Here is a 25,446-nt window from a genome sequence, read left to right as displayed (position 1 = left end):
ACAATTCAATCATCGTGCTCATTCGTCTTGGTGCAAGCGTCTTACCGCGATATTTTCTGAAGATGCGCTCATCACTCAAGTTGCTCCCCCTCATAAAGCGCGTGCTTTGATTCGAGTACTCTCTAATCCTACAGATCTCTTTCTCTCTCTCTCCATTGTTTTTTTTTTCTAAGTTTGTCGAAGCCTTAAGTAGCTCGCGTTGCTCGTTTTCTTTCCTTCTCCATTTTTTTCCTTTGCGATGCGTTGTACAAGTAACCCGATTTCTGGGGATTTGCCGCGCTGTCAACTTGAGACGGGTTTCAAAGCCCTGCGCTACTATAAAATAAAATGAAAAGAAAGCAATACGCACGCGGAATTGCGCGCACGTCGCAGCACCCGCTTTCATCTTTGTCCGTAATTACGCGTCACGCCGTGCTTTACCGTCTATCATTGCAATTACACACGCGCGAGCGGCCACTGTTCTCAGAAAGCCGCCTGTTCTTTGCTTTCGTTAAAATGCCCGCAACAGTGTGTTTATATAAACATGGGAGGCTTGAGGCCTAATGAGCGCGCATCTTTTGACATTCCTCAGCCGTTGGTTCTTTATTTTATGTGTGCGTCTATCTTTGGTTCGCATTTCGTTGAACCCAGTGTTCAGAGAACGGCACGGAAGCTTCTCGGAAGGCAACCCTCGCATATACACACCCGCGTGCCACGAGCTGCCACGTCGCTTGTAAGGCTCAGCGACGCGTTGGTGATGCAGTGGGCCGCGTTGACTTCTCGCGCGTATAATAAAGATGTAGCGGTTGACATTATGTATGGCTCATGCATTGAAACTCCTCGGGAGGATATAAATGATTATAAGTGTCACTCACTTCCAAAAGCAGATCGTAAATTTCGGCAGTCGTGTGACGTTTCTATACAGAGGAATGTTTCGATGTAGGTTATGTTATTAATGGGACATCAAAGCATTCTCTGGCAGCTACTCGTAACGGCTGACCTAATGAGCTTTTGCACTACTGGCGTCCTCTTCGTATCGATCGGCGTTAGCGAATAATATCATACTCTGCTCAAACCAACGCCTTTCCGGGCAGCCTCTGCTTCCAGTTGTTGACAAATTCGACTTCGCCCCGCCATCTGCTAGCCGCCTGGTTAGCTCAGATGGTAGAGCGGCTGCTCCGGAAAGGCGGTGGTCCCGGGTTCGAGTCCCGGACCAGGACTCGAAGAGTGAGCCCTTAGTTCAGGTTGCCTCGCCCCAATCGGCGTGCATGCATTCCCGCTGGATGAGCCGTCGATGCTACGTGGGGGTATGAGCTGGTCAGCGCAGTCTCGCAGGGATAAGTTGAGGGCGAAGGAATTGAGGGGCAAACTCTGCTCAAACCAACGCCTTTCCGGGCAGCCTCTGCTTCGAGTTGTTGACAAATTCGACTTCGCCCCGCCATCTGCTAGCCGTCTGGTTAGCTCACATGGTAGAGCGGCTGCTCCGGAAAGGCGGTGGTCCCGGGTTCGAGTCCCGGACCAGGACGAATTTTTCTTCAACTGCGAGGCTTTTCTTTTGAGGAACCCGTATTGGTTTCCTTTGTAGCAATTGCCGCGAACGGGTGGATGTCTGGTTTCCCCTTTACTAATTACTTCTCTCCACCTTGAGGGTTTCCGCAGAACTATTACGTCAGTGCGTCGTGCATTCGTATTTGTGATAACGCCGTAGGTGTAACTACTGTGTACAAATTTCACAACTGGTAGTAACGGCGTCTGAATGCGTGTCCTTTGATATTTCCAGCATCCAGAGCAAGAACATTACATAGCTGATCTGCATCGAACTTAATCACTCACGCATGAACTGACAGCTCCTGGACATGAGAAACAGCACAGCGGACAATGATGCACTGGACACGTGCGGAGTTGCCGCGCTGATGTGCGTTTTATTGCGTTAGCAATTACACTCCAGGTGTATTTCCGCTATCCTTGTGATGTTCCCTATGAAGTTCTTCTGCAGTAAGAAGGAGCAGTGCGTGCAGTATGCTGCAGGTGCAAAGGTAAGCGTGCGAGGACGAGCAGAGAAGCATGGTGGTTTTATGCGGCGCCAGCTTTCCGCACGCCCAAGGTTGAAGGTCACGTGATCAAGCATGCGCGTCTCCTCTTCTAGTGCCTCTGTGGCTGCTCGTGGCTGTCCGCGCGCCTTATTTTGGAGCTAATCAGCGGCGGGTGCAAAGGTAGCGGGCGAGCTAAGAAGTCTAGTGGTTTCATGCGTGCTGTCCTCCCTCGCGCCTGTAGTGTTGGAGGCCGCGTAATAAGTTTTGTAGACGCGGTGAAGCGAGCGGCATCACGAAGCTTTCGTTTTCCGCTGGCGGCGCTCTTCAACTGCCAGCTTTGTGAAAGCGAGTACTCGCAATCAATGACTCAAATGTGTTCACATGTTTGGTGTGCACATGTGACACCGTGCTTGCTAATTTAATTAGTAAGTGAACGTTTGCTGCAATCTACACCGCCGATAAAACTATATACGAACCTTCGTCTAATTATCTAATACTTTGCTATTGCTGTGAATGTTTCTGCTTATGTGCGAATTTCTGTTTTCCTAAAGTATAACCTTACAGTTAGTTTTTCGTTTTGTATGCACGTATACGCGTATACGCGCGTGTTCACGTTCTTGTCTGTGATGCCGTACATATTTATAAAAGAATGTAGTAGCATGAGGAGAGGCAGCCATAATGGACACAGTCACTTTTTGCTTAGAAACAAAGGACGCGGTCTCGCTCTCCATTCATGCTTGAGAGTTTATCGGGTCCAGCTCCTTGTCATTCATTCTTCGCAGTTTTATTCCTATGTACGTTCAAGTCGTTGGCTTCTTATTGGCTCTTTATGTTCGTTTCGCCCGTCATAAATATTTCACCCACTAAATATCCCGACTCTTTCCAATCTGTTCCTTGGCGGTTTGAATATCGTTACCTTGTCTGTTTTCCTTGGATGCTTTCCCCCGGCCTCCTGCTGTCACAGCGTCGTTCTATCCGTGTAGTTATCGAAATGGGTCGATGACGGGTGAGGTCATGAAACCAGGATCTTTGCCACTGGAAAAAGTCGACCGTCCACATGGCTGAGCGCGCTCCAAAGAGACTGACGTTGAACATCGAAACGGGTTCAGTGACAGTGGAAGTGCTCGATGGCATCTTCGCACATACAGTGGTCGCATATATCGGGTCGTGAGCTATTCCAACGAAGAAGGCGTGCGAATTTGTGAAGGGTAACCCCAGCCGTGTAGTGTCTCACCGGGAGAGGGCCCATGTCGACGACACTTCCTATACTGCTCTTTTGTTGTATTTGTCCTACGTTGCTTCGACAAACTTCGATTGTTGGTGCAGCGCTTGCCCGGATCTTTTTCTTGCACCTTTGTTTAACTGTCGGTGCCTTTGGAACTTTCTCTGTACCGTTCGCAGTCCCGCAGAATTGATTCGCCACAATTCTCTCAGTGTTATAGTGAGGCAGCGGCGTCGTGAGTGGCCAACAACACCGGCAACAAAAGACGCACGCGCGCACGGTCCAAGGAGGAGTACCCGGAAGAGCCGACCTCCCTCCGAAGCGCGCTCCCTCCGAGAGAAACGGGTGACCGAGCTTGCATGCGCTCACCGTCTCCTGTCCTCGCCGTTTCATATCTTTATCCCTTTTCACTGCCGTTATTATTGGCCGCTGAGTCCGCGTGGTGTGTCGCCCGCATTGTCGCGCCGCTGAGTGATTAATGGCGCGTTTGGTGCGCGGCCTTTCGTGGCCGCGGCGGCGGTGGTGCCTCTCGAACGAAGAAGAGCGTCTTCCCTCAAGCCGAAAGGAGGAGGGCGGGGGGGGGGGGTGCAATTTGTCTCCCGCGAGTATGTAAAAACGTGCCCGCTTGCCCGACCTCCCCGCCGCCAACACTGCATGTCGCCTCCGCAGATCGGTGCAGCGTGGCGACAAGCTGTAGGCACTGGCCTTTAAAGCTGCACCAGCGCAGAGCCCATCGCGCCGTGCTTGCGTATATACTTCGCGCATATTTATAGTTTCGTAAGACGTCAAATTTTAAATGCGATAGCATTTTCCGTGCCTATACGCCTCCCTGTTTTCTGTTTCTGATTTTAGCTATCTGTCCTCGACGTGGTGTCAACTTAACCTACGAGTAGGCCCTTTGTCGAAATAATTCGCCTACATAATTACTACAATGCAGTTATGCGGAAAACATGTTAAATGCAATATCTGTTTCTATTTTCTTTCGTAGCTATCTGTAGGTTTGCTTTGCACGCATTGATTTGGAACACTGCCTATATCTAATGTTTAGAAATCGAAAAGCCGAGTGTAGGAATACAGTGCCCGAAACCCCGTATGCTGTAAATGCGCTCTTGGATGCGGTAACAGCGCGGTCAATCGCGAATTTTCATGTATACTCCTTTTTATGTTACTATTTATTGTTCTTACCTCCTTTCCCTCTCTCCTTTCTCTTTCAATTTCGGCCGCGGGCCAGTTCAGGCGTCGACCGTAAGGCGAGACAACTATAGACGATGCCCGCGGATTTCGTGTTTCTTTGTTAACCGTTTATTTTTACTGTTTAAGTAAACCAGTTCCTCCTCCTCGTCGTACACTACAGCGGTTTGCAAGGACTCGGTTTGGCCATTCGTTATAACGAATAGGCTTTAGCGAAGTCAGCCGGCCAATGACAAGCAATCTTTACGGACCAATGAGCCCTGCGAATTTCCGTCCCAGATTTTGTAGGAAAGTTGTAGATGTGCAGCGTGTTGTGCGCAGCTTTAAGTTGGAAGGGCTTCGTGATTGGCTGTTCCTGAAGTTTTGTCCGGTTCTGAATGCTCGCGAATTCGTGACGCTGACACATGCGCCCTTCGGTCCCATATGCAATATGCCTTGCGACCAGTGGTGTACGAATATTCTACGTTACGCGTACGAATCGAATAGTTCTTGCTATTCGATTCGAGAATCAACGATTTGAAATCGTCGAACAATCTTTTATTTTCGATTATGAGGGACGACATTTCTTATTGGATTCTTGAAGAAGAGAGACCGATGCAATGGGGACTGTTCCGACTGATTCTCTTGCAGAAGAGCTGCGGTTGTCGCGCATATGCACCGGTTCTTGAGAGAACACGCGCGCAGACTCTTCCGCAATAGTTTCCGGTGAATCAATAAGAACGCCCCGCGTTTGGCAGCCCGCATGCCGATGTGTTGTCTCGAGTTGGTGAGCAAGTGAGTCGGTCAGACTTGCTAGCTTACCATTCCTTCAGTGATGTGCAGTGTGCAGTGCTCTATCACACTTCTCCCTTCAATGAACACGACGCGGTGCGTGTATCTCGTGATGTTCCGTTATTTCATTACTGTTTTTGACATGTGGTAGCAGGTAACGGAAAACAGTTGCTTTTCATTCTTAAGCTCCTCAGTTGGCTGGACGTCCGGCTGAGAACGGTATTACGCATATGAAACAAATCATCTAAGTGACCCTTTTTCTTCTTCTTTCCTTCTTTTTTTCGGACTACGCGCAAGGTTTATGATGAAATATGTCAAAATATACATTCGATACGATATTTGGAAGTCGTTGCTCGCAAATATTCGCATACTATTCAGCTCGTAAATTTCACTTTTCGAACACCCCTATTTGTGAATGAATGTTCCTTGTTCCACAGAACAAATACAAGTACAGTGTTGTGGTGGGAAATTGTGAAAGTGAGTCCCAAGAACCCAGAAACATCCGAGCAGCAGGTTGGAGCCCAGCAGATTTCATAATAATTATAAAAAATTAGCGATTAAATTGACACACATGAAAGAGAGAGAGAGAGAGAGAGAAACGGTATGGGAAAGGCAGGCAGGTTAACCGAATTTCACTACATTTACTAGTGATACAAATGCGTTCATCATCTGGTCAATAAAGAAAAGCATATTTTAATCATAATTGAATCAGGCATAGTTGAGACTTGAAGAAAGACATAATTGAATCATTTCGAGGCGTGAAAAAAAAAAGAAGAAGATAGCTGTAGAACACTACAGTACATCAATTTTATTACTCATAAGTTCATTAAGTAGCCTAGGCAGTCTAGAGCATAGCATTTACATGCCGTAATTGGTACGTAAGTGAGGTGTGTACCAGTATTCCGGAAATTGGGCTCTTTAGGAAATGTTTCGCATCTTGAGTTGGGCTATTGATTGTATAACGTTTATATGTTTTTGTGCTCTTATTTAGGTTTTGTCAGACGGTAATCTACAAGATTTGTAATTTTCATAGTTTTAAGCTCTTAAGTAATGGAGTCATACAGTTATGGGAAGTCATACAGTTTGTTACATATAACACGAACAGCTTTATGTTGTAGTACGTACAACTTCTTCGTATTTGTTGGAGAAGTCGTACCCCATACAAGGCAACAGCAGTTTAAGTGGCTCATGAATAAGGAAATATATGTGAACTATTTGATGCAAAGGGGGAGCAAGTTCAGTGAATAGATCTAACCAGCGATTTAGGAAGTTTGCCTGCAAGGAAATTTATGATTACTGCAAGTCATGTGTTGGTCAAAGCGTACAGCTATAGATTTTACTGGGTCAGCGACTACAAACGTCGTTCAATTAATCCTAAGGTTTTCTTTCAAGTGACTTGCAAATCTTTAGCCCGGAACAACACGCCCTTAGTTTTTTTTTTTTTTTGAAGAGTTACTACTTAGGCAATTTTCGACTGACCACTTATATAATTTTTCCAGAACGATATTCATATTTGAGAATAAATCAAATGGATTTTTAGACGAAAGAAATAACGTGGTGTCATCAGCATTGATTACGCAATCTTAGTCTTGATCACAGTTAACTAAATCATTCACGTAAATATTTGGCCAATGTCACGGCTGACCGACGTCGCCTCGTTGGTTGTTCTCTTCTTAATGTTAAAGGCGAAAGGGCTGATGGAAGTTAACGGAAGAGAGGGCGAATTCATTCACTGCGTTATTCCGCACCTGAAAGCACTCCGTGACTGGTAGACAGTGTTGGCTGTCGCATTTAACTCTCGGATCATTGACTCTCGTGACTTGCTACTTAATCGATGGCTGGACCATTATTAGCAATTTTTCGCTACCGAATCGTTGGCTTTTGTGAGTTGCAATCTTGGAATTAGCGATCTCATGCTGTTACAATTGGCTACATAATCGTTGGCTGGTGTGCCTGGCCACCGAATTGGCAGCACTCGTGATTGGCAATCACTGTCGCGATTGGCAATGCGCAATATGTTGCTACCGTTACTGCCTAGTCATTTGTTCGGCTGTCTAGAGTGGTAGCCGCCAGTCACGAGCCGTGGTCGCGTGCGGACAGCTATGAGAATTCGACCACCGTTTAGCCGGTGAGGACTCGGGCTTCCGTGGCGCTGCAGCCTTTTCTGGAGGCGGATTATGCGCGAGGAGCGCGCGCTGTCGGGCATGCTCGGAAGGAGAGGAGCGTTTCGCAACCGTTTGCAGCGCCAAGCCGGCGGCGGCGTGGCGACTTCCCCTTTGCCTCCTTGTGCGTTTCACAACGAGAGCGCGTGCAGCGCATGCGGCCGACCGGGTCTTCGAGGCGGCGCGGTTCGGCGGGCGAGGCGGCGGCGGCAACCAGCGCGGCTTGCCGGCATTTTGAATGGCCCGCCGCCAAGCGGCTGGAGCTGACTCGCTGCCGCGAGCCTTCGCTTCGCTCCGGGCGGACGCCTGGAGAGGGGAGCTCTCCAGTGGGTCTCGCCTGAAAGAAATTGGTAATTGGTTTGCGAAACAAGCCACTCCAGCGGGTGCAGCGCGGCACTCGGGAGCCATTTTCAGAGTTCCGAAGAATAGGGACCCCGATAATTAAGAGCATTGTGGAAAAAAAAAGAAAGGGAGAGAGAGAGAGATTAACTGTTAAATAAAGTGCTGTAATCATTTATTTGACAGCTTATGCTTCGTTTTCCTTCCCGAACTTTGTGACTTGTGCTCATTTCCAATTAAATACCTCGACCAACTCGCCCTAATAGCCAGCCTAATCGTGGAGCCCAATAGGCGCACGCACGCATCTGGAACGAAGTGCGTGTCTGTGTGCGCCGGTTAAGGAGAGATGAGGGGGAGGGGGAGGCATTTTGGGCCGTATTAACCACAGCATTTTGTAGGCTAAAATGATTCTAAGAACAGGCGACGTCCAAATATCTAGATTGCTATCATATCGCTGTCATATTATCATTGGAAGCGACCGGCCAATAAGGAACAGGAACCAAATTCACAATATCGTTTCATTCGTAAGTGCTCTTTGCCAGTGGCCGGCCGCCTTCGCAAATGATATGTCTAGCATCAGGATTGGACAATTTTTTTTTTCTTACGAGCGATTCTAGCCTAAGAGCTTTTTGTGAATGTGGGCCCCGATTCCACGAACAAGTTGTGTTCTTAATTCGCCCCTTTGAAGTTTGTTGCCGGTCAGAATTGAGACCTGTAATTAATACATCCACTGTGAATGTGCACGAAACTCTTCTCGATCGGTGGCCCCGTGTTCTGACTACCGGCTTGTAATTCAGCTTTGCCCTATATAGTTTCAGCGTTACAAAAGGCATCGAGATGTTCTCGTACGAAGGCTCAGACATTCTTGCTCTGGATAATTTTAGGCGTGGTCTATACGTTTCACAGCACTCATGCACACCTGTCGGCTGTGAGAATAAAGCAGTGTTGCTCCCTTCGCACTGCAGTTCATCCTTGTACAGCCAATACGGCGCTGGGCGCCTGTTGGGGTTATTGTTGCTGTTCCCATAAGCCATGGCATTTACTCAACGTGGGTAGATAGCGAAAATTAAGCTGAAAAGAAAACAAAAAAAAAATAATGATTGCTTACTTTTACAGTGGCAGAACTGGAGTGGCAAAACTGTCTTTTAGGTTCTCTGATGTGTTTGGTGTCCGGTATACTTGATCCTTGACGTAGCCCCAGAGAAAGAAATCGAGGGGAGTTAAATCTGGCGGCCGTGCCGGTCAAGCAGTGGGCCCATGCGTCCAATCCTCCGTTGCGGGAGTACTTCATGCAGCCATTTGCAGGCTTTGCTGCCGCCGTGCGCGGGAGCACCATCATGCTATAATACCAAATATCCTTGATCCTAGCCAATGCAACTTTGCAAAGAAAATCTTTAAGTGCCCCCATAAAGGATGTCGTTGACGTATCTTTCGCCTGTAAGCGTGCTGTCAAAAAAGACGGGGCCATAGATACTGCCACCGTAAATTCCACACCACACATTAACCGACCACTGGTATTGGTGATGTGTCTTCAAAACCTGGTGAGGGTTTCCGTCGCTCCAATAGGGAGCGTTGTGGATGTTCACTTGGGCAGTGCGTGAGAAGATAGCTTCATCGGTCCACAGTATTTTGTTGACAAAGCCTGAGTCATCTTCCGTTTTGATTATAATCCAGTTTCCAAAGTCCTTTCGATTTTGGAAGTCGCGGGGCTCCAACATCTGGTGCAGCTGCACGGGGTACGGATGAAGTTTCCTTTTCTTAAGTACGCTCCACGCTGAAGACTTTGACACCCCAGCTTCAGCACCCACGCTAGGTACACTTGCATGTGGGTTTGAAGAAAACTGACAGAATACCTGTCTCCACGTCCTCTTCGTAAAAGTCCCAGTCTGTCTCGGCGTTTCATATGCACGCACAATCGTCATTGAGCTCGGGCGCGTACCTGGATGCCAGCGTGGAAATAGCTCAACTGCGCTCCTATGTCCACTTGACGGACCTAGAGCCAAAACCATATCCGCTCTTTTCTCATTGGAGTAAGCCATATCTGCTGCTCAACATTGGTCACAGCCAAATAGCGTTGCTCTGGAGAACACGCAGGGATACGGGTGCTTGAGGAGCACCGGATATATTGCAGTTCGCCGGGATTGGTTCAAACGAGGCACATTTAAGGTATGATCTACATCCGGTAAACTGAAACAGCCTGCGGGTGCACTCTCTCAGCGACTGACGCGCCGGTCACGGTGCACAAGTGTGAAGCCAGACGCGGCCACCCGATATTGCGACCACCAGCGATGCGCACCTGCGGCGTGCGAGATCAAAAAAGAACGTCTGGTAGACAGTAAGTGTGAGAAGGAGAGCAGGCGGGGCCAATGCGAAAAGAGTCATCGTCTGAAGACATGCGCAATCTTCCTTGAATACAGGAAAGTTTTTTTTTACCATTAGTTAGTTTTGACGCCGTGTAATTTATCCGCTGTTATTCGAGCCCTATACGGTTTGAGGTTGAAGCATTATCGTTCAATTCGAGAACTACTACGGAGTCATTTGTGTACAAAGGCAAAATTGTAGCAGCCGTCATCGCCTTCCATCGCTCCCACGTGCTTCGCCCTTTCCTTCTTTCAAGCAGAATCAAACTGCTGCTTTCGTCTTTTCTTTTTCGTGGCTTTAGGCGCTTTATCGCTTCGGCAACGCTCGGCCAGCAGCACGCATCTGCACCGTCATGCGATAAGGCCGCATGCCCAGATACCTAGACCAGACATAACGCCCTGTCGCGGGCCAGTCTCGCTGCAACCGACCTTGTTCATCCAGCGCACGCTTGAGAGCAGCACAATAACAGTGCGCAAGCGCCCCGTCACGTGGTACTTTTTCATATATCGCGGGCTTTCTTTGTAACGCGGAAGAAAGGACCACGTGAATATACCTCGTTGGAAACAATTTATTTAGAGGTTTCTCAAAACGCTCTAGAACTTCGCGTATCCCACTTGGGGCCTGCAGCAAATACTTGAAGAGTTGATCAATTAAGCATAACTAAACCGTTAGTTAAGGGGAAAATAAAAAAAAAGCTCCCTGAGTAACTCTAGGCCAGTGCCACCATTATGCATCCAGTTCAACTCGCGTCTGGAGTGCCTTTCATTTTTAAAACTTTGGCTCAAGTTATGTGGGACAACCTGTATACGGTGTCATAGCAAAGGGGCCCAATCTCGGAGACAGTATACTGTGCGGCACGTGGTGCGGGTCTCCGATTCTTGCCATCTTCACTGACAGGCAGGTAATCGCTGTGACATAAAATGCTGTACAGAACATAATCACTTGCATGACATTTATTAATGACATTTATTTAACCGCTTCATGAAATCTTAGCTTCTCAGGTTTGAATGTGTGGATTGGATCTGTATAATTAAAACAATTCTTGATCAGCTGCTAATAGCGGCATCTGTTGGGCTTATTATAGTACGTAATTATTAATACTGAGGGGACTAATAACGAACGCGGTTGCTTCGTACTTTGCACGAACGTAAGCGAACTGGAAGTCGGAGGTCGCATACGTTTTCCAATGTGAGGAACTGCAAGAATGACGTTACTGTATACCGCGAGGTTTTGAGAGAGAGTGAGAGAGAGAGAGATTGTGGAGAGGAAGAGGCGCTATTTCCTGCGGCCCTTTAGGGAGCACGACTCGGCGCCTATGCGAGGCTCTCTCCACTAGCTTGGTGTCATAGATTCCTACTTTTTCTCCCCTCTGGCCGATCCTTCAGTCTTCACTCTCTCCTTCTCCCTTACTATCCCCTAGCATAGGCTGATAGACAGGTTACTCTCCTGACCGACCTCCGGCTGTGCCTTGCTCATCTTTATTTTGTTACTGCATGCGAGAAGCGAGATTCCGATTTTTACTCTCGCCCGAATGCATCGTTTCGTCGTATCTTATCTCGTTCGACGCTTCATTAGTGGACACACCACATGCCCAGGATGCGCGCACGTTGCTTTTGGCTGACAGGCGCCTGCGTTGTGACGGCTCATTTGAGCGGAGTCCGTTCCGGCAGGTGTTCGCTCTTTGCACCCGGCCGCCCTCGTGCGCAACAAAGCAATTGTTTCACGTCAGCTTTGCGGACCTGCAGCGCTCGTGTGCGTCGACGGGTGAAGACAGCGACCTTCGAGCGAAACCAACAACGTTCGCGCGCAGGGGAAGACACATATGCAGACGCCAGTCGCACTGACACGCACTCCTGCCAGTTCAACGCAGCCTCGAACTGCTTAAATGTGCTTAGTCGCAAGGTGTTTGTGACAGTCACGGAGCGTGTTGATTGATTGATTGATTCCTTTGGTTTGACGTCCCAAAGCAACACTGCGGCTATAAGAAACGCCGTGGGGCACGGCTCTGGATAAATTTTGACCATCTGTTTCTATGACATAAGAGAAAGAGGGCAAGACACTTTAGTGTAAGCTTGAGATGCCATCTTTCTCACATGCTACTTGAAGTCATTAGGGTGAAATATGAAATAGTAATAAAAATTGAAGGTTCTTTTAGTTATCCCTACGTGGATGAATGCGAAAGCATTTCGACCACCGCGCGATGCCTATGCTCTTTCAGTCGTCTTAATTTACCTTTGCCTTAATTAACAACAAAGGTCGAGAGTCGTGGTTTCGAGTGCTCTAATTAACGCCATCTTAGCTAATTGTGCCTTACATCACCTTAATTAACACCATAGGTCGTGGGTTCGACTCCCACCAAAGGTAATGAGTTCGACTGCCTTATTTAGCTTCCCTTTAATTAGCACCGAAGGTCGTTGGTTCGACTCCCACCAAAAGTCAGGGTTTCGTAGCCTTATTGGGCCATGGTCACGCCAACGTCGGATTTCCGCCTCATGAGCCACATAATGCCTTTGCATTAAAAATAACACAAATGGAGATAATTTTCGCCTAAAGATAAGCCAGCCTACGAACGCTTTTGTATTCCGCCTCCGTTGAAACACGGCCGCTGCGATCTGGAAATGAACCTAGAAACTCGCGCTCTGCGGCATAGCGCCATAGCCACTGAGCAGCAGCGGCAGTCTTTGATCAGATCGGCTCCGCACCTCCGCCATATTGGGTCAAAGCAGTGTCAAGTCAAATAGTGCTATTTCGTCCAAAGTAAGTTGTGAACGGCGAAGACAGAAACTTAAGTAAGCTTCTTTTTCTTTTTTTCCCATAATAGGTTATGCGACGTCTTTCGCAATAATTCTGCCCTTCGGAAACGGCTACGTTACAGGCCTTCCGCCGTTTTGGGGCATTTCGGGTTTGTATACACCTGGTGAAAGTTCCACAGTTCCTTTGCACCCACCGCGGTACAGCCTTGTTGCGCTGCATAGTTGCGTTGCTAAGCTCGAGGTTGCGGGGAACATGAAATCTGTGCACAAAGAATTATTGTATTACCTATGCGGTAGTCCAGTGGCTATGGCGTTGCGCTTATGCGTTCGAGGTAGCGGGATCGACCCTGTATGGTCACGGCGGCCGCATTACGATGGGCGCGAAATGCAAAAACGCGCACTCTGATTTAGGCGCCCGTTAAAGAAGTCCAGGTAGCCAAATTAATCCGTAGTCCCCAACTACGGCGTGCCTCACAATCAGATGGCGGTTCTGGCACGTAAAACCCCAGGATTTAATCAATTAACAGTTCTCCTTGTCAAGTACCTGTCACTCGTTCCTTCACCCGCTCGCTCCTGGTAATGGTCTGCGTCCTTCAGCAACGAACGACTTCATCGGCAGGGCTCTACACATCGCGTCTTCACCGATTCGTTCTAGGTGGGGTCATATACACTCGCGGAGCATAGTCCGTCATTACGCGTACACCGCAGGCGACGCGGCCGCATAATGAGGTGCTTGACGCGCAGGGTTCTCGTGTGTTGCTCGCATCACTCTCAGTTTCAGCCGCCTCTGTGTACGTGGCACGCGCTGTCATTTATTCGCGGTGGTAATGTGACCGATGATGATGTATGGGGCGATGAAAGCACGCACGCTATGCGCTGTCTCAGAAAAAAAAAAGAGGTAAAGATGATAAAAAGGACGGAGTAGTGCAACGTTCGGCGTTGCGCGAAAAAACCCCTCTGATTGAACCCAGCACAAAGGATGGCGGCTCCGCGTGAGTCGCCCAGTGAAAGAGGAACGTGTGAGAAAGCTGCCGAGCAGCTTCTGTGAGCGGGGAGAGCAGCATGACATGCGCGTCTCCCAGTCGCATTGCACGGCACGCCCGCGCGGGCAAAAGCCTGAAAGCGGCCGCGCAGCAGGCTCGACTCGGTGTGCACGTTTTGGTTGTTCTATAAAGGTACTGGCAGCAGAAGTTCAAACGCGACACAAATTAAAGATGTCTTAAATGCATCCTTGCGCTTACTTAACGACATACTGTACCGCAAAGGCGCGCGCACACGCGCACGCAAACGCGCAAACACACACACACACACACACACACACACACACACACACACACACACACACACACACACACACACACACACGCACGCACGCACGCACGCACGCACGCACACACACACGCACACGCACACGCACACACACACGCACACACACACACACATCACAGGCACCTGTGACGTGTGTGTGTCTTCGTCATTGTGCCTTCGCGCTACGGTATGTCGTTAAGCAAACCTCAACTGAATGTGGATCCGAAACGTATTAAATTCGGTACAGCTCGGCGCCCTCTAATCGGTTACACTTTGCTTGCACGTCGCAATCCTGTGTGATTACGCATAGTAGGTGTTGCAATCAGTTTTTTTTTTCTTTTTTTAAATCTTCTGCCGCGCTCCAACTCTGTTTGCAGCGATGGCGAGCCTTGTCGAGATTCGAACTAGAGAAAGCCTGCCGAAGCCGACCGTACAACTGCTCCTGGAGCAGTTGGAGGTCCCACGGGACCGGAATTCTGTCGGTTCTCAGCACGCTCCCAGGACGAAGCTGAGAGCGCGCCTCCGACCGTTCTTAGCTGAAGCGCTTGGCATCGTCATCTGCCTTGCTTGTGTTTCCTTCCTTGAACACTCAGCCTTCGCTACTTTCTAGTCGAGGATGCTGTGTCACGCTGATGACGCGCAAGTGTTTCATAACTTCGAAGTACCGGGCTCGTAGCGTTAAAGAAAGGTAATGCGGGCAAGACATATTACAATTATCGTCGTGGGACAATATAAGCCCTAAAGTGCATACATTTTTTTGAAAGTGTATACCGAATGTTATGTGCTGAATGAAAACGTGTTCGACGCAAAGTTAGCGTTCGTATGTGCTCACGCGCGGGTACAACACGCCTTCTCAAGTTTCGAAATCGCCAGCGTCAACGCACTCGAACCTCAGAGCGGCGTTCCGTTTACATTCGATTCGTAGTGACTCACAACTCTCTTTATGCAACAGTCCTGTACAGGCCTCTCCCGAACTTCCGAGGCTTTCCGCTCGGCGCTGATTGCGCAGCCACCGAGGCGTCCACGAGAGCGATGATGCGCGTATCACGCTGGAAATAAGCTTAGCTGGAAGGGAGCGACGTCTCGCGGCGCTGTCGCCAGTGATGCTCGCTCGCGCGCACTGTTTCGCGCGTCGTGTCGACGAGGGCCGCCCTTTCCCTTCTGTCGCAGCCCCGCGTGTTGTGGCAGCCGCAGCGTGGCGGCGGGGGAGGATGCTGACTCGCTGCGGCGCACGGTGGTGCGACGAGGCTGCCGGCGGCGCCCATGACGGAGAGGCGCGTGTCGGTGCGCGAGCGCGCCCGCGAACTCGAAGCCCTCGCGGCGAGGGAGGCATCGCCGCAGCTGGCGCACAGGGCGCGCCTGGCCCGCAGGTAGGTGCACATCCTTCCTTCCCTCCCTTTACTCTCATTCGTACGGTGCAAACCGCGCCCGATGCTAGCTGTCAGAATGCGTGATTGCTCGCGTGGTGGAGGTTCTGCATGGCCTCGCTGCTGTGTTGTGCGCTTTGACACGTGGGTTACGGGGAGTACTACAAAGCAAGGAATCTCGACACGGTGAATCTCGGCATATATCACGAACTAGGCCACAAGGTGTTTGTTAAGTGATCAGTGCTGTGACATCAGTGTCAGCTTACAAAAGCACATTACTAACCATGTAGTGATGCATGCCGCCTGCCGGTTGCGCTGTCATTAACGCCTCTAAGATCCGCAGAGTGGCTGCTGGCGCACCACTGGCACACCTGTGGGCGAAGCGCGCAAATCCTTCCTGACCGGCGGCGCTTCGCAGGCTCGGGCTGACTCGCGCCGACTCGGAGCCCGGCGCCGAGGGCGGCCGCGCCGGGCCGTGCCACTGCTGCTCGCAGCCTGCCGACGAATGCCTCTGCAGCAGCGACGGCGGCGGCCGGCTGTTGTCCGTGCCGCACGTGCCGCGCAAGAAGGCGTCAGCGCCGGCCATCACGCCGCTGCGGGGCGCCCCGAGCAGTGGTCTCGTGGCCGACGAGGGCTCGAGCTGCGCCGACATCCGGATGGCCTGGGAGTCCCTGTGCGCCGCAGCGGCGCAGGGGCCCGAGGCTAGCGGCGCTATTTCGGATGAGCCCCGCGACGAGAATAGCGCGCCTATCTTGGGCGCGGCGCAAGGTGACTCGGCGCGGGGCCCCCTGGACGCGATTCTGCAGTCCCTGGAGGAGATCTGCAGCCAGCTGGAGGAGGCGCCCGGCGGCCATGCGCCCGTGATGCTGCCGGACGCCGGCGAGGCGGCGTCCCGGCTCAACCCGCGCTGCGCCCGCTCGCAGCCCAGCTCGCCCCGCGTGCGCGCCAAGCCACAGCTGCCGGCATACCTGACGCTGGCCCGCCGCTCCCGCCATGACGACGCGCTAGAGATCGAGCAGATCAAGACGATACTGGCCTCCATCGACTTCTCGCGCTACCGCAAGAAGCGCGGCGGCGGCGGCGCGCTGGTCGACGAGGGTCGCTCCGCCATGTCCGAGCAGGCAGCCCTGCAGGGTTCCCGGCTGCGGGAGCTGACCGAGAAGCTCAAGAGCCCCGTCGGTGCACCCGGCAGGCCCTCGGAGTCGTGGAACCGAAGGCCCGCCCCGGTGTGCCGCAGCGCTTCCTTCTCGACGTCCGACCTGCCGTCAGTGCCCGCTATCCCGCGGGAGTCCCTGACGCTGCCGCGCAAGGCCCCCGCTTCCAGGCCCCTGACGGGACGCAGTGGCGTCAGGGACGCTGCCAGGGTAGCACTGGAAGACGTGGCCATGTCCAGCCTGTCGCTGGACTCGGCCGTCGAGTCGATCGTGGACGAGACCCCGTACCAGCGCGAGGCGTCCCCGCCCGCGGCGGCGGACAAGCGGCGCGTGCAGCGCGGCTGCCGCTTCGCGCCTCTGGACGACGACGGCAGCCGCGGGCCGCCACAGCCCCCAGAGAAGCGGAAGCGGCGCAAGGGGCTGGCGCCCGTCGAGGGCCCCAAGAAGGAGACGGGCCGCTCGCTCACCTATCCGCCGCAGCGGAAGACGGCCGAGCAGGAGCTGGCCTTCGGCTCGGTCGACAGCAACGGCCTCAAGGCGCTCGGCGGCCGACCCGAGAAGCAGCCGAGTGACCTGTCGCTCGCCGACAGCCACTTCTGCCCGAGCGAGGCGCTGGGCGAGGAGACGTTCGGCGACGTGGTGCAGAGCCTGTCCTCGCGGCCCGAGCAGCCTGAGCCGCGGCAGGAGAAGAGTCAAAAGAAGAAGCACCTCTCCGACCCCAGCGCCGACAACACGGGCGCCGCCACCGAGCTGTTGCTGGGCGCGTGCTGCCGCAGCGAGCCGCAGCTCTCCTGCCCCGGGGCCCTGCACAAGCGCCAGCACTCGGGACCCGCCGCGCTGAGCCGCACCCCGGTGCCCCCGCCGCCTCCGCCGCCGCCCTTGTCGGACTCGGAGCGCGCCACGTCGGACACCGAGCGCACCTGTAGCCCGCAGCGGCGGTATTCCAAGAAGCGGCTCCGCGGGCCCTACGGTGAAATGCTCGAACAAGAGATGCGCAAGACCGGCGAGAAGCAAAAGACCGCCTTCTGCGAGGAGCTCAGCTTCCTGCTGCCGGACGAGAAACCCGCCGCTTCTCAGACGTCTCCCGCGATGCCAGTGACGACTCTGGCGACGACATCGACGACGACTTGTGGTGGTGCCAAGTTGATCGCAACGAACGCACCGACGATGGCGGCTCGGTCCAGGCCTGCGCACCTCTCCAACAGTCTCTCGCTCGACGACACCCAGCTCAAGAGTTCCACGGCGTCTCTGGAGGCTGTGCCCGAGGTCTCCGCGCCGCGGCGGAAGATCAGCGCTAACTACCCGCTTACGGGTTCCGACACGGCCTCCTTGCTCGGGTGCAACAACGCGGACGAGACTGCTGCCAAGGCGCCGCAGCCCGTGTCGTGGTTGACGGCGGGCGGCGCCGACTCCGGTGCACGGACGACGCCCACGCCGTCACCCGTACCTCCGTCTCCGCAGCTGGGCGGCGCGCCCGACAGAGTGGCTGCCGCCCACCACGAACGCTCCCACAGCAGCCCCGCGACGACGTCGGACGGCTCACCGTTGCTCGTTAGGACGAGCTCGCTGCGACGTCATCAGGTGAGAACGTCATCCTCACGCATATAGTTCTGTTTTGTCCAGTGAGCGCTGCCGCTATGACTCTTGCGCGCGGTGACGATATAAGTAACGCTGCGCAGATCGCAGGTCAGGGCGCTGCGAATCGTTGCGGGACACGGGAAGGCCGACGGGCTAAACATTTCAATGGGTTACGCGGGCGATGCTTGGCGTGGCCTTCATTCTTCAGAAAGTTTTCAATGAGAGCATCGACCTTCCTCTACGTAGGTGACGTCATCATCGTGAAGAGTCTGTCATAGCGCTCTGGCCTTGATTTATTTAGGACTGCTGCGCTAAGCACTCGTAGACACCAAGCTCGCCTGCGGGACTATTTTGTTGTTCGTCTCGCCGGTTTGTAGTTCTTGCTTTGTTTTTTACTGCATAAATCGCTGTTGAAATTTTGCCTGTGCCTCGTTTGGCTAAACGTTTATAAAGTCGCTTGTAGTTTAATCTAAACTTTCATATAGAATGATGTGCAGTGCCCACGGCATCCATGTGGTTGCTGCTACGCTGAATTTCACGCTATTTAAAATTCAAAAATGGCTTCATTACTGTTGCTTTAGCTTTGCTTTCGCTCAAATCTCGCTTTATATTTCATTCAACGCAAACTGCATGGGAACTTTCATGAAGTGAGCTACATCCTGCACGGGGCGGTGAAAATGTGGCCACCAGCATGCACTGACAGAACTGCGTTTGCTTACTTGAGCATATTCGTGGCAAAAAACCTGCACTCGCCAAGAAAAAAATGAGGACAAGGAACAGACGTTTCGGGCTCCGTACGGGTTCCTTAATCACCATGAAGATGTAAGCAATAGCGCGCGGTTATTTATGGATGAGGTGGCGCAGCGTTCGGGTGTATATCTCGGGATGATTACCCCGCGTCCTGTTTATCGTGTGTCTAGTTGATTGGATGTAAAATCATTGTAAAAGCAAACGGGCAGATAAGTGTTTCTCTTTTGCGATGATGGCTGCCGAGTCCCAGTCAGTGATGTGTCCGGTTAGTTCGTGGTGTTCCGCCAGGGCGTTCGCGGCTTTGTGGTCCTCGGCGACGTCATTCATGTGTTGTTTCAAGCGCCGTTTACTTGAGCATATTAGGCACGTAAAATTGGTACTTCGAAAATAAAAGGAGTACTAGGTTGACACAATATGATTGTAACAAAGTTCCATGGCGGCACACCTAGCTGGCAGCTGGGAATTGTTCTTTACGTCTTCTTGTTATTACTTATTTTATTTTTAAATATTTCTGAGGAGAGTGGGGGGGGGTAGTGGAGGGCGGCAACATGGAAATATGGTGTGAAGCTCGAATTCATGTTCGTAGAATAAAAATTTAACAAAAGCGCTACGTTATACATGTTTTTGATTTACTCATTTCATATCGACGATCCTTATGGCAAATTTGGTTGGATGCGTGGTATGCACTGAAAAATAGCTCTTCAAAGCCTGAGGTGCATGTCAGTCAGCGTTCACCAAACCTAGGGCGCTATAAAGTAAAACTATTCAAAACTTTTCTATTCCAATTCTGCAATCAACCCACCGCGATTGGTGAAAAGTTTTTTTGGACCACCCCCACTTCACCTGTCTGTCACGCGACGTCACGAAAACCGCGATAGCTCCCCATCTGATATGACGTGTACACACTGATTATGCACAATTTGACCGAACAAAGCAAAAATAGTTATTTCTGATTCGACGATATTGCCGTTAGCCCTCGGCTGTTGATCAAAAGTTTTCGGGCTGCACCCACTTCACCTGCCTCTCACGGAACGTCACAAAACCGCAAAGACTTACCGCGTCAAAGTGACGCGTACGCGTTAAAGATGCATTAATATGCCGAACAAAACTGAATTTTGTTCTGAATAGCCGCAGGCTGCCCCGTTCCGAAAGGAATAAAAGATGGCTGCCGCCGATCACTCCGGCACTGGATACTCGTCTCTGCCGGAGAGCATGGGGTTATTTGCGTGTAATAAAACTTTTTGCGTAGGCGTGTAACGTTTTCGAGAACTTTCGGCACGTTTACGACCTCGTTCTGCCAACTCTTCTTTGCTGAGGATCCGTTTTAGCGTCATTCTTAACCTTCTCTTGCATGCCGCCGCGATTGTCGACGAGCCACCGCAAGGTAAGTAAGAGAGAGAGGACCAATCGCAGACGCCGGCACCGCCTTCTTCATCCGGTTATTGATATTCAGTGCAGTGGCTCGGCCCCATCGAATCCCTCTCCACTTCAGCGTGCTCCTCGCCTCTTGGGAGCCAATTAAGTAAGACAAGCCGCTGAGTGCAGGCAATGTTGTTCGTTTTTCAAGCAAGCGAAAGTGACTTCCTATGAACAAGGGGAGCATTTGATTGGTCTGCTCAGACAACCCTGCGGGTGACCGCCCGATGCTTGCGTTGGTGGTTACGCAAGTTTGACGTCAGGAGACTGGAATAAAAACATATACGAATAGTTTTACGTTATACGGCCCCTTATCACATTACAAGTGTGTTACTATCGGAGAGCAAGTCTTGTGGTTTCACAGGATCTCTTCATTGTGCTGTGTTTTGTACGCTTCCACCTTTTTCGAGACGTCGCGATCGGAACCGAAAGCGCATTGCGGAGAAGCCCACTCATAATAGGAAAGGCTCCACAGCCCACCACCGGCATGGATTGCCGCATTTTTCAATGACTCGCCGCACCTTTTTTGACCATCTTGTCTATTCGATTTTTGATGCCGCGTGATCTTCACTGCTCGATTTTTCGCCCTGCCTATAGCCACACTCAAAACTCTGACGCTCGGACGTTGCCCCGCTGATTTACATCCCGTTTGTAGAAATGGCTCCCCGCCCCTTCCACATCCTTGCCGTGTTTTTCCAGGCGCCCGACCTCGTCCAGCAAAGGGGACTTTGAACCTCGCACTATATTTACAAACTGGCGTGAGAAGCCGCTCGCGCTGTGGTATAAAATCGCGCAGCCGCGCGGCTTCGCGCATCCGTGGCCGGCAGCAATAATTCAAAAACTTGGATCGATGCCACGCTCACAGTGGTCGCGTCGCTTGCGTATTCGCGGCCTGGCGCGTGGCGACATTCCTGTAGCAGACGTGATGAGGCTGTTCTTGAAATGCTGAAAAGGACAGGTTTATAGTCGCCGAACCATCGCTCGCCTCCCCACCCCTCAGCCCCTCCCCCTTCGACAGAAAATGAACACTTATTTAATCAGGCAGTCTGCCGTGACATGGTGAGCAGCTCTGCCCTCGTGCAATCATGCAACATAAGCAATATTGGCTTAGGGCCTTTGTCAGCTATTGAGGGGAGGGAGACATGTTGTTATACAGTTGTGCAACATATTTGCTGAAGTCTGCTAAAATTTAGCGGTCAGTTAAAACTTTTTATTTATTCTCCCCCCTCCCTCCATCTATTTTTTATCTTCGGCTTGTTTTTTATGTAATAAAACGATTCGGCAAAAGTTATACTTCTACGAACTGTCTGGAGCACGCGCTAAACGCTAAATGTCACATACGCCGGCGTCAAGAATTCCATCAAAAGGGGGTGAAAGTTTCAAGACTGGCGACACTAACCACCACCACCACCACCACAACAACAACAACAACAAAAATTAATCTTATTAACACCTTCGCAGATGTATGCTGATCCGATCAGCCCATGCACCAACAACAGCGAAGCAGTATGACGGAATTCTCACACCCCTATACAGCTCTATATATAGGAATTACTATACGCAGCTTCTAGTTAAATATTCGATGCAAGCACTTCTCTATATAGCCGACTATTTTCAAATTTTTAACTATATTCCAGCTTACCACTTCTACCCTGTCCACAATATACGACATACATTCCCATAAGTTGCGTCGAGTCCGCTTTGTACGGAATGCGCCTGTGCCTGCCCGGTACTGACGACCTGCGTCGCCGTCGCCGCTCGAAAAACCTTGCGGAACACCCCCATACAACTTCACCGTAAAACAACGTGAGGTCATCGTACAGTAAGTTGCAAGGCTGTATTTACATGGAGCCATTGAAAACTCGCGGCCTGCTTGCATGATTACCGCTACGTTTTCGAGCTTCATACTGTTCACTCGTTGTAACCCGAAGCCGAGTACTGTATGTAATACCAATCAAGGCAAGAGACAACATACGTGCGAGTCATGGGCCTTTCCGCGAAACAGAGACCTTGAACTGCTGGATAAAAGGCAGGAACGCGACATCTTTCCCACTACATGATCCTTCAGATTATATAGAGAGAAGTGGTTCTTGAAGGGATAAGGAAAGGTTGACATATTGATTAGCAGGCTAGCGCGCTCAGCCTTCCTTCAAGTTAGTTCTGTTTCTTCAGGTTATATGGTAGCGGAAATACCCGTCTCCTTCAAGCCGCGCCCGCGCTCTCTCCCTTCACCCGCCGTAGGGTAGCCAACCGCACTCTGATTGGTTAATATCGCTGCCTCCTTTTCTCTCTTTCTCTCACGCACTATCTGACTCATCGCTTGCGGAACTCCACGTTTAGTTTCGTTAAAAGCGTGCGGATTCTTTACGAGGAACGGGAACGTTGTTGCTTTACTTATGGGCAGATAACCGCTTGTCCGATATTAAGAGAGAGAAATCGCGAGAAAGACTTTAATAAGAGCTCGAAATGTTGGTCTAACGAAAGGTCTGGCATGCCGCTCCTGATGATTAGCGTGAAAGGTGATACAAAAGAAAATAGCCATTAAATCAGAAAAACAAAAGCTGGAGAAGCACATTCGTGAAAGAAAGAAGTCGAATAAAGAAAAGGCACTAACGCATACGAACGGAGTAAATTTCACAGGTTTTGGTTAATGTCTGTGTCGCGTAAGAAAGTCAAATGCGCCTTTGCCGCGCGCAAAGCAGAAGCAGCGCTGGGCCGACGTCCGAGAACGACATGCCGCAGTTCAAGACGCGCATCTCGACGGATGTTTAACGGAGGTGCTAATTTTTAGGCACGTCTCGTACACTTCGAAACTTTTCTTGTGCGCAATCGAAAAACTTACTCGATCTTACTCCATCAAACTTACTCGATCCACTGAAGCGCCTGCTGTACGTGAACGCTTCCGAAAACGGAGTCCGTTACCGCGAGCTGCGATGTGCTCCCTCGAGGCGAGCTGCCAGCGCAATCTTTCTTCGTGCAGCGCAGTGCGCTCGCTCCTGCAGTTTGTGCTGCTGTACGAACCGAGCCGAAATCTTGTCAAAATATAGAAGCGCGCGCGCCGCACGTGCAAGCACATGACGGAAGAACCTTCGCAGAGTGTTTGGGCGGCGGCCGCGTTTTACGAGCTTCGAAACTCGTATAGAGAGGAGTTACTTTGCGCAGACCCCGTGGATGCTTTCTTTTCTGCGTGGAAAATTGTGGGCCTCTGAACGGGCGCTTCCTGCCGCGTGCGACAGAAAGGCTCGGCGCTTACGGTATACAGGGTCTACGAGCGGCGGTGGATATCGTATAGTTTTATATGCATGGGTTGAAAGGACTCTGAATGGTCGCACTTTAGTTTCCTATTCCTAAAGGGCAGGTTTCAGCCCATAACTAACACCGATGTCGCTATTCAGGTGCATGTGAAATGAAGTAATGCTCTAATCGCATACTGAACGAATATATATATATATGTATATATGTATATATATATATATATATATATATATATATATATATATATATATATATATATATATATATATATATATATATACGTTTTGTACATCCTATAGAAAAAGGAGGGGGGAAGACAGAGCTTTGATTTTGGTCCATCTGCATGCGCAAGAGCCTGCTGATTGACACTTGCAAAAGATAGCGAACAACGTACCCTTGTGAATCTCGAAACATAGCTATATCTCAGCTATGGTGAGTGACCTGTTTGGTTCGTAACATTGAAAAAGTTGTGACCGCGTACTAAACTTTTTTTCACGTGATATGCTATGAGTCGCAATGATTTGTTCGAAGGAGCGCGAGTACGCGTTCCCAAACAGCTTCCAGCATTCGTTTAGCCTCTTTTGCCTTTCATAGTCTGTTGGAAACTTCACTTGTAACGGAGGTACTGTTCCTTTTGATTGCGCCGTGTCCGCGGCCTACGCATTCTCATTAGGCGCTGCCGCTACCGGTGTACTTCTGACCAACATCTCGTAGGGAAACACGAGCCCCGCGTGACCTGAGTGCAACCTCGTCTCTGAAGGCCGGCGCACTTATCGATCACCACGTTGTAAAAGAAGGGAAGTTGACCTAGCTTTTGGTGTCGCTCTGGGCTTTCCCGCATGACGTCGAGACTGAGAGATCTCGGACACCATGCTTTAACTGCACTTGTTGCTGAATTAATAGGTTCGCATATATTCAGCAAAGTAGTTTCTGGTAAACACAGTGGTAAGATACATGTTGTTTTGATCATGCATGAGTTGAATTTAAAGAAGAGGCTTCTCTTTCTATTCTATTCTCGAAAAGCACTGAAAAACGCTGAAAACTGTCAAAAGCACGCATACAAGCAAACTATTGCGCTAGAGTCAAGGAAAGCATAGCAGAGAGTATAAGTACCCGCACAGTACAGTACCTCAAACGAATGGAAGTACTGAAAATAGTTCGAGAACACGCAAAGGTGCTCAGGGCTCGTATTCACAAGAAAAAAAAAAGTTCTTACGCTAGAACTGGTCGTAAGAGCGGATGTGAACCAATCGTTACGTTGGACATGTAACTAGCGAAGGCAAATGGCCTATGACAGAAAGCACTTACGAATGAAACGCTTTATTAGCAAGAAACCGTTTTTACGCTGACATCTTGCGACATTGTGCCACAAGATGTACGGAAAGTTTCGTGTTCGTTGAACGAAGCAAGTGTAATAGTACAACACTGGCACATCACCCTAAAGGGATGCGAACAGGATTGCATTGATTGTATAATAAAAATTGACTTCCCTTAATTAAGACAACAAATTCGTCGGCTCTCTAAAGGCGACACTGACATATTTATTAAATTATTGGACGTTATTGAGCAAGATGTATCTGCTCTATGCGCCCGTTCGGGAACTGGGGAACAATTCACATCGTTTTTGCTCGTAAGTGATTTTTTCTGCGACTGGCCGGCGGCCTTCGTTAATATATCCAGAATTAGAATTGCGTAGAATTTGATCTTACGAACGATACTACATAGCGTAAGAGGTATTTGCGAATTCGAGCATTAGTGCCTCTACGCAGCAAATGCGGCTCTCCTGCAGGATAATGATAGGGAACGG

The 25,446-nt window shown here is 50.6% G+C and overlaps 1 protein-coding gene across 1 annotated transcript in view; it reads left to right on the top strand.

Moving 5' to 3' along the window:
• Positions 1-25,446, top strand: part of LOC139057235 (rho guanine nucleotide exchange factor 17-like) — a 215,275-nt gene that overhangs the window by 29,782 nt on the left and 160,047 nt on the right. Inside the window, exons 2-3 of the mRNA XM_070535096.1 lie at positions 15,290-15,489; positions 15,905-18,221. Coding sequence (XP_070391197.1) covers positions 15,383-15,489; positions 15,905-18,221 — 2,424 coding nt within the window. The 5' untranslated portion in view covers positions 15,290-15,382. The remainder of the gene's footprint in view (positions 1-15,289; positions 15,490-15,904; positions 18,222-25,446) is intronic.

This window comes from Dermacentor albipictus, chromosome 3 (genome assembly GCF_038994185.2).
Source record: "Dermacentor albipictus isolate Rhodes 1998 colony chromosome 3, USDA_Dalb.pri_finalv2, whole genome shotgun sequence".
NCBI classification, from domain to species: Eukaryota; Metazoa; Arthropoda; class Arachnida; order Ixodida; family Ixodidae; genus Dermacentor; species Dermacentor albipictus.
Note: the sequence above shows the minus strand (reverse complement) of the source record. Positions and strands in the feature narration are given on the sequence as shown.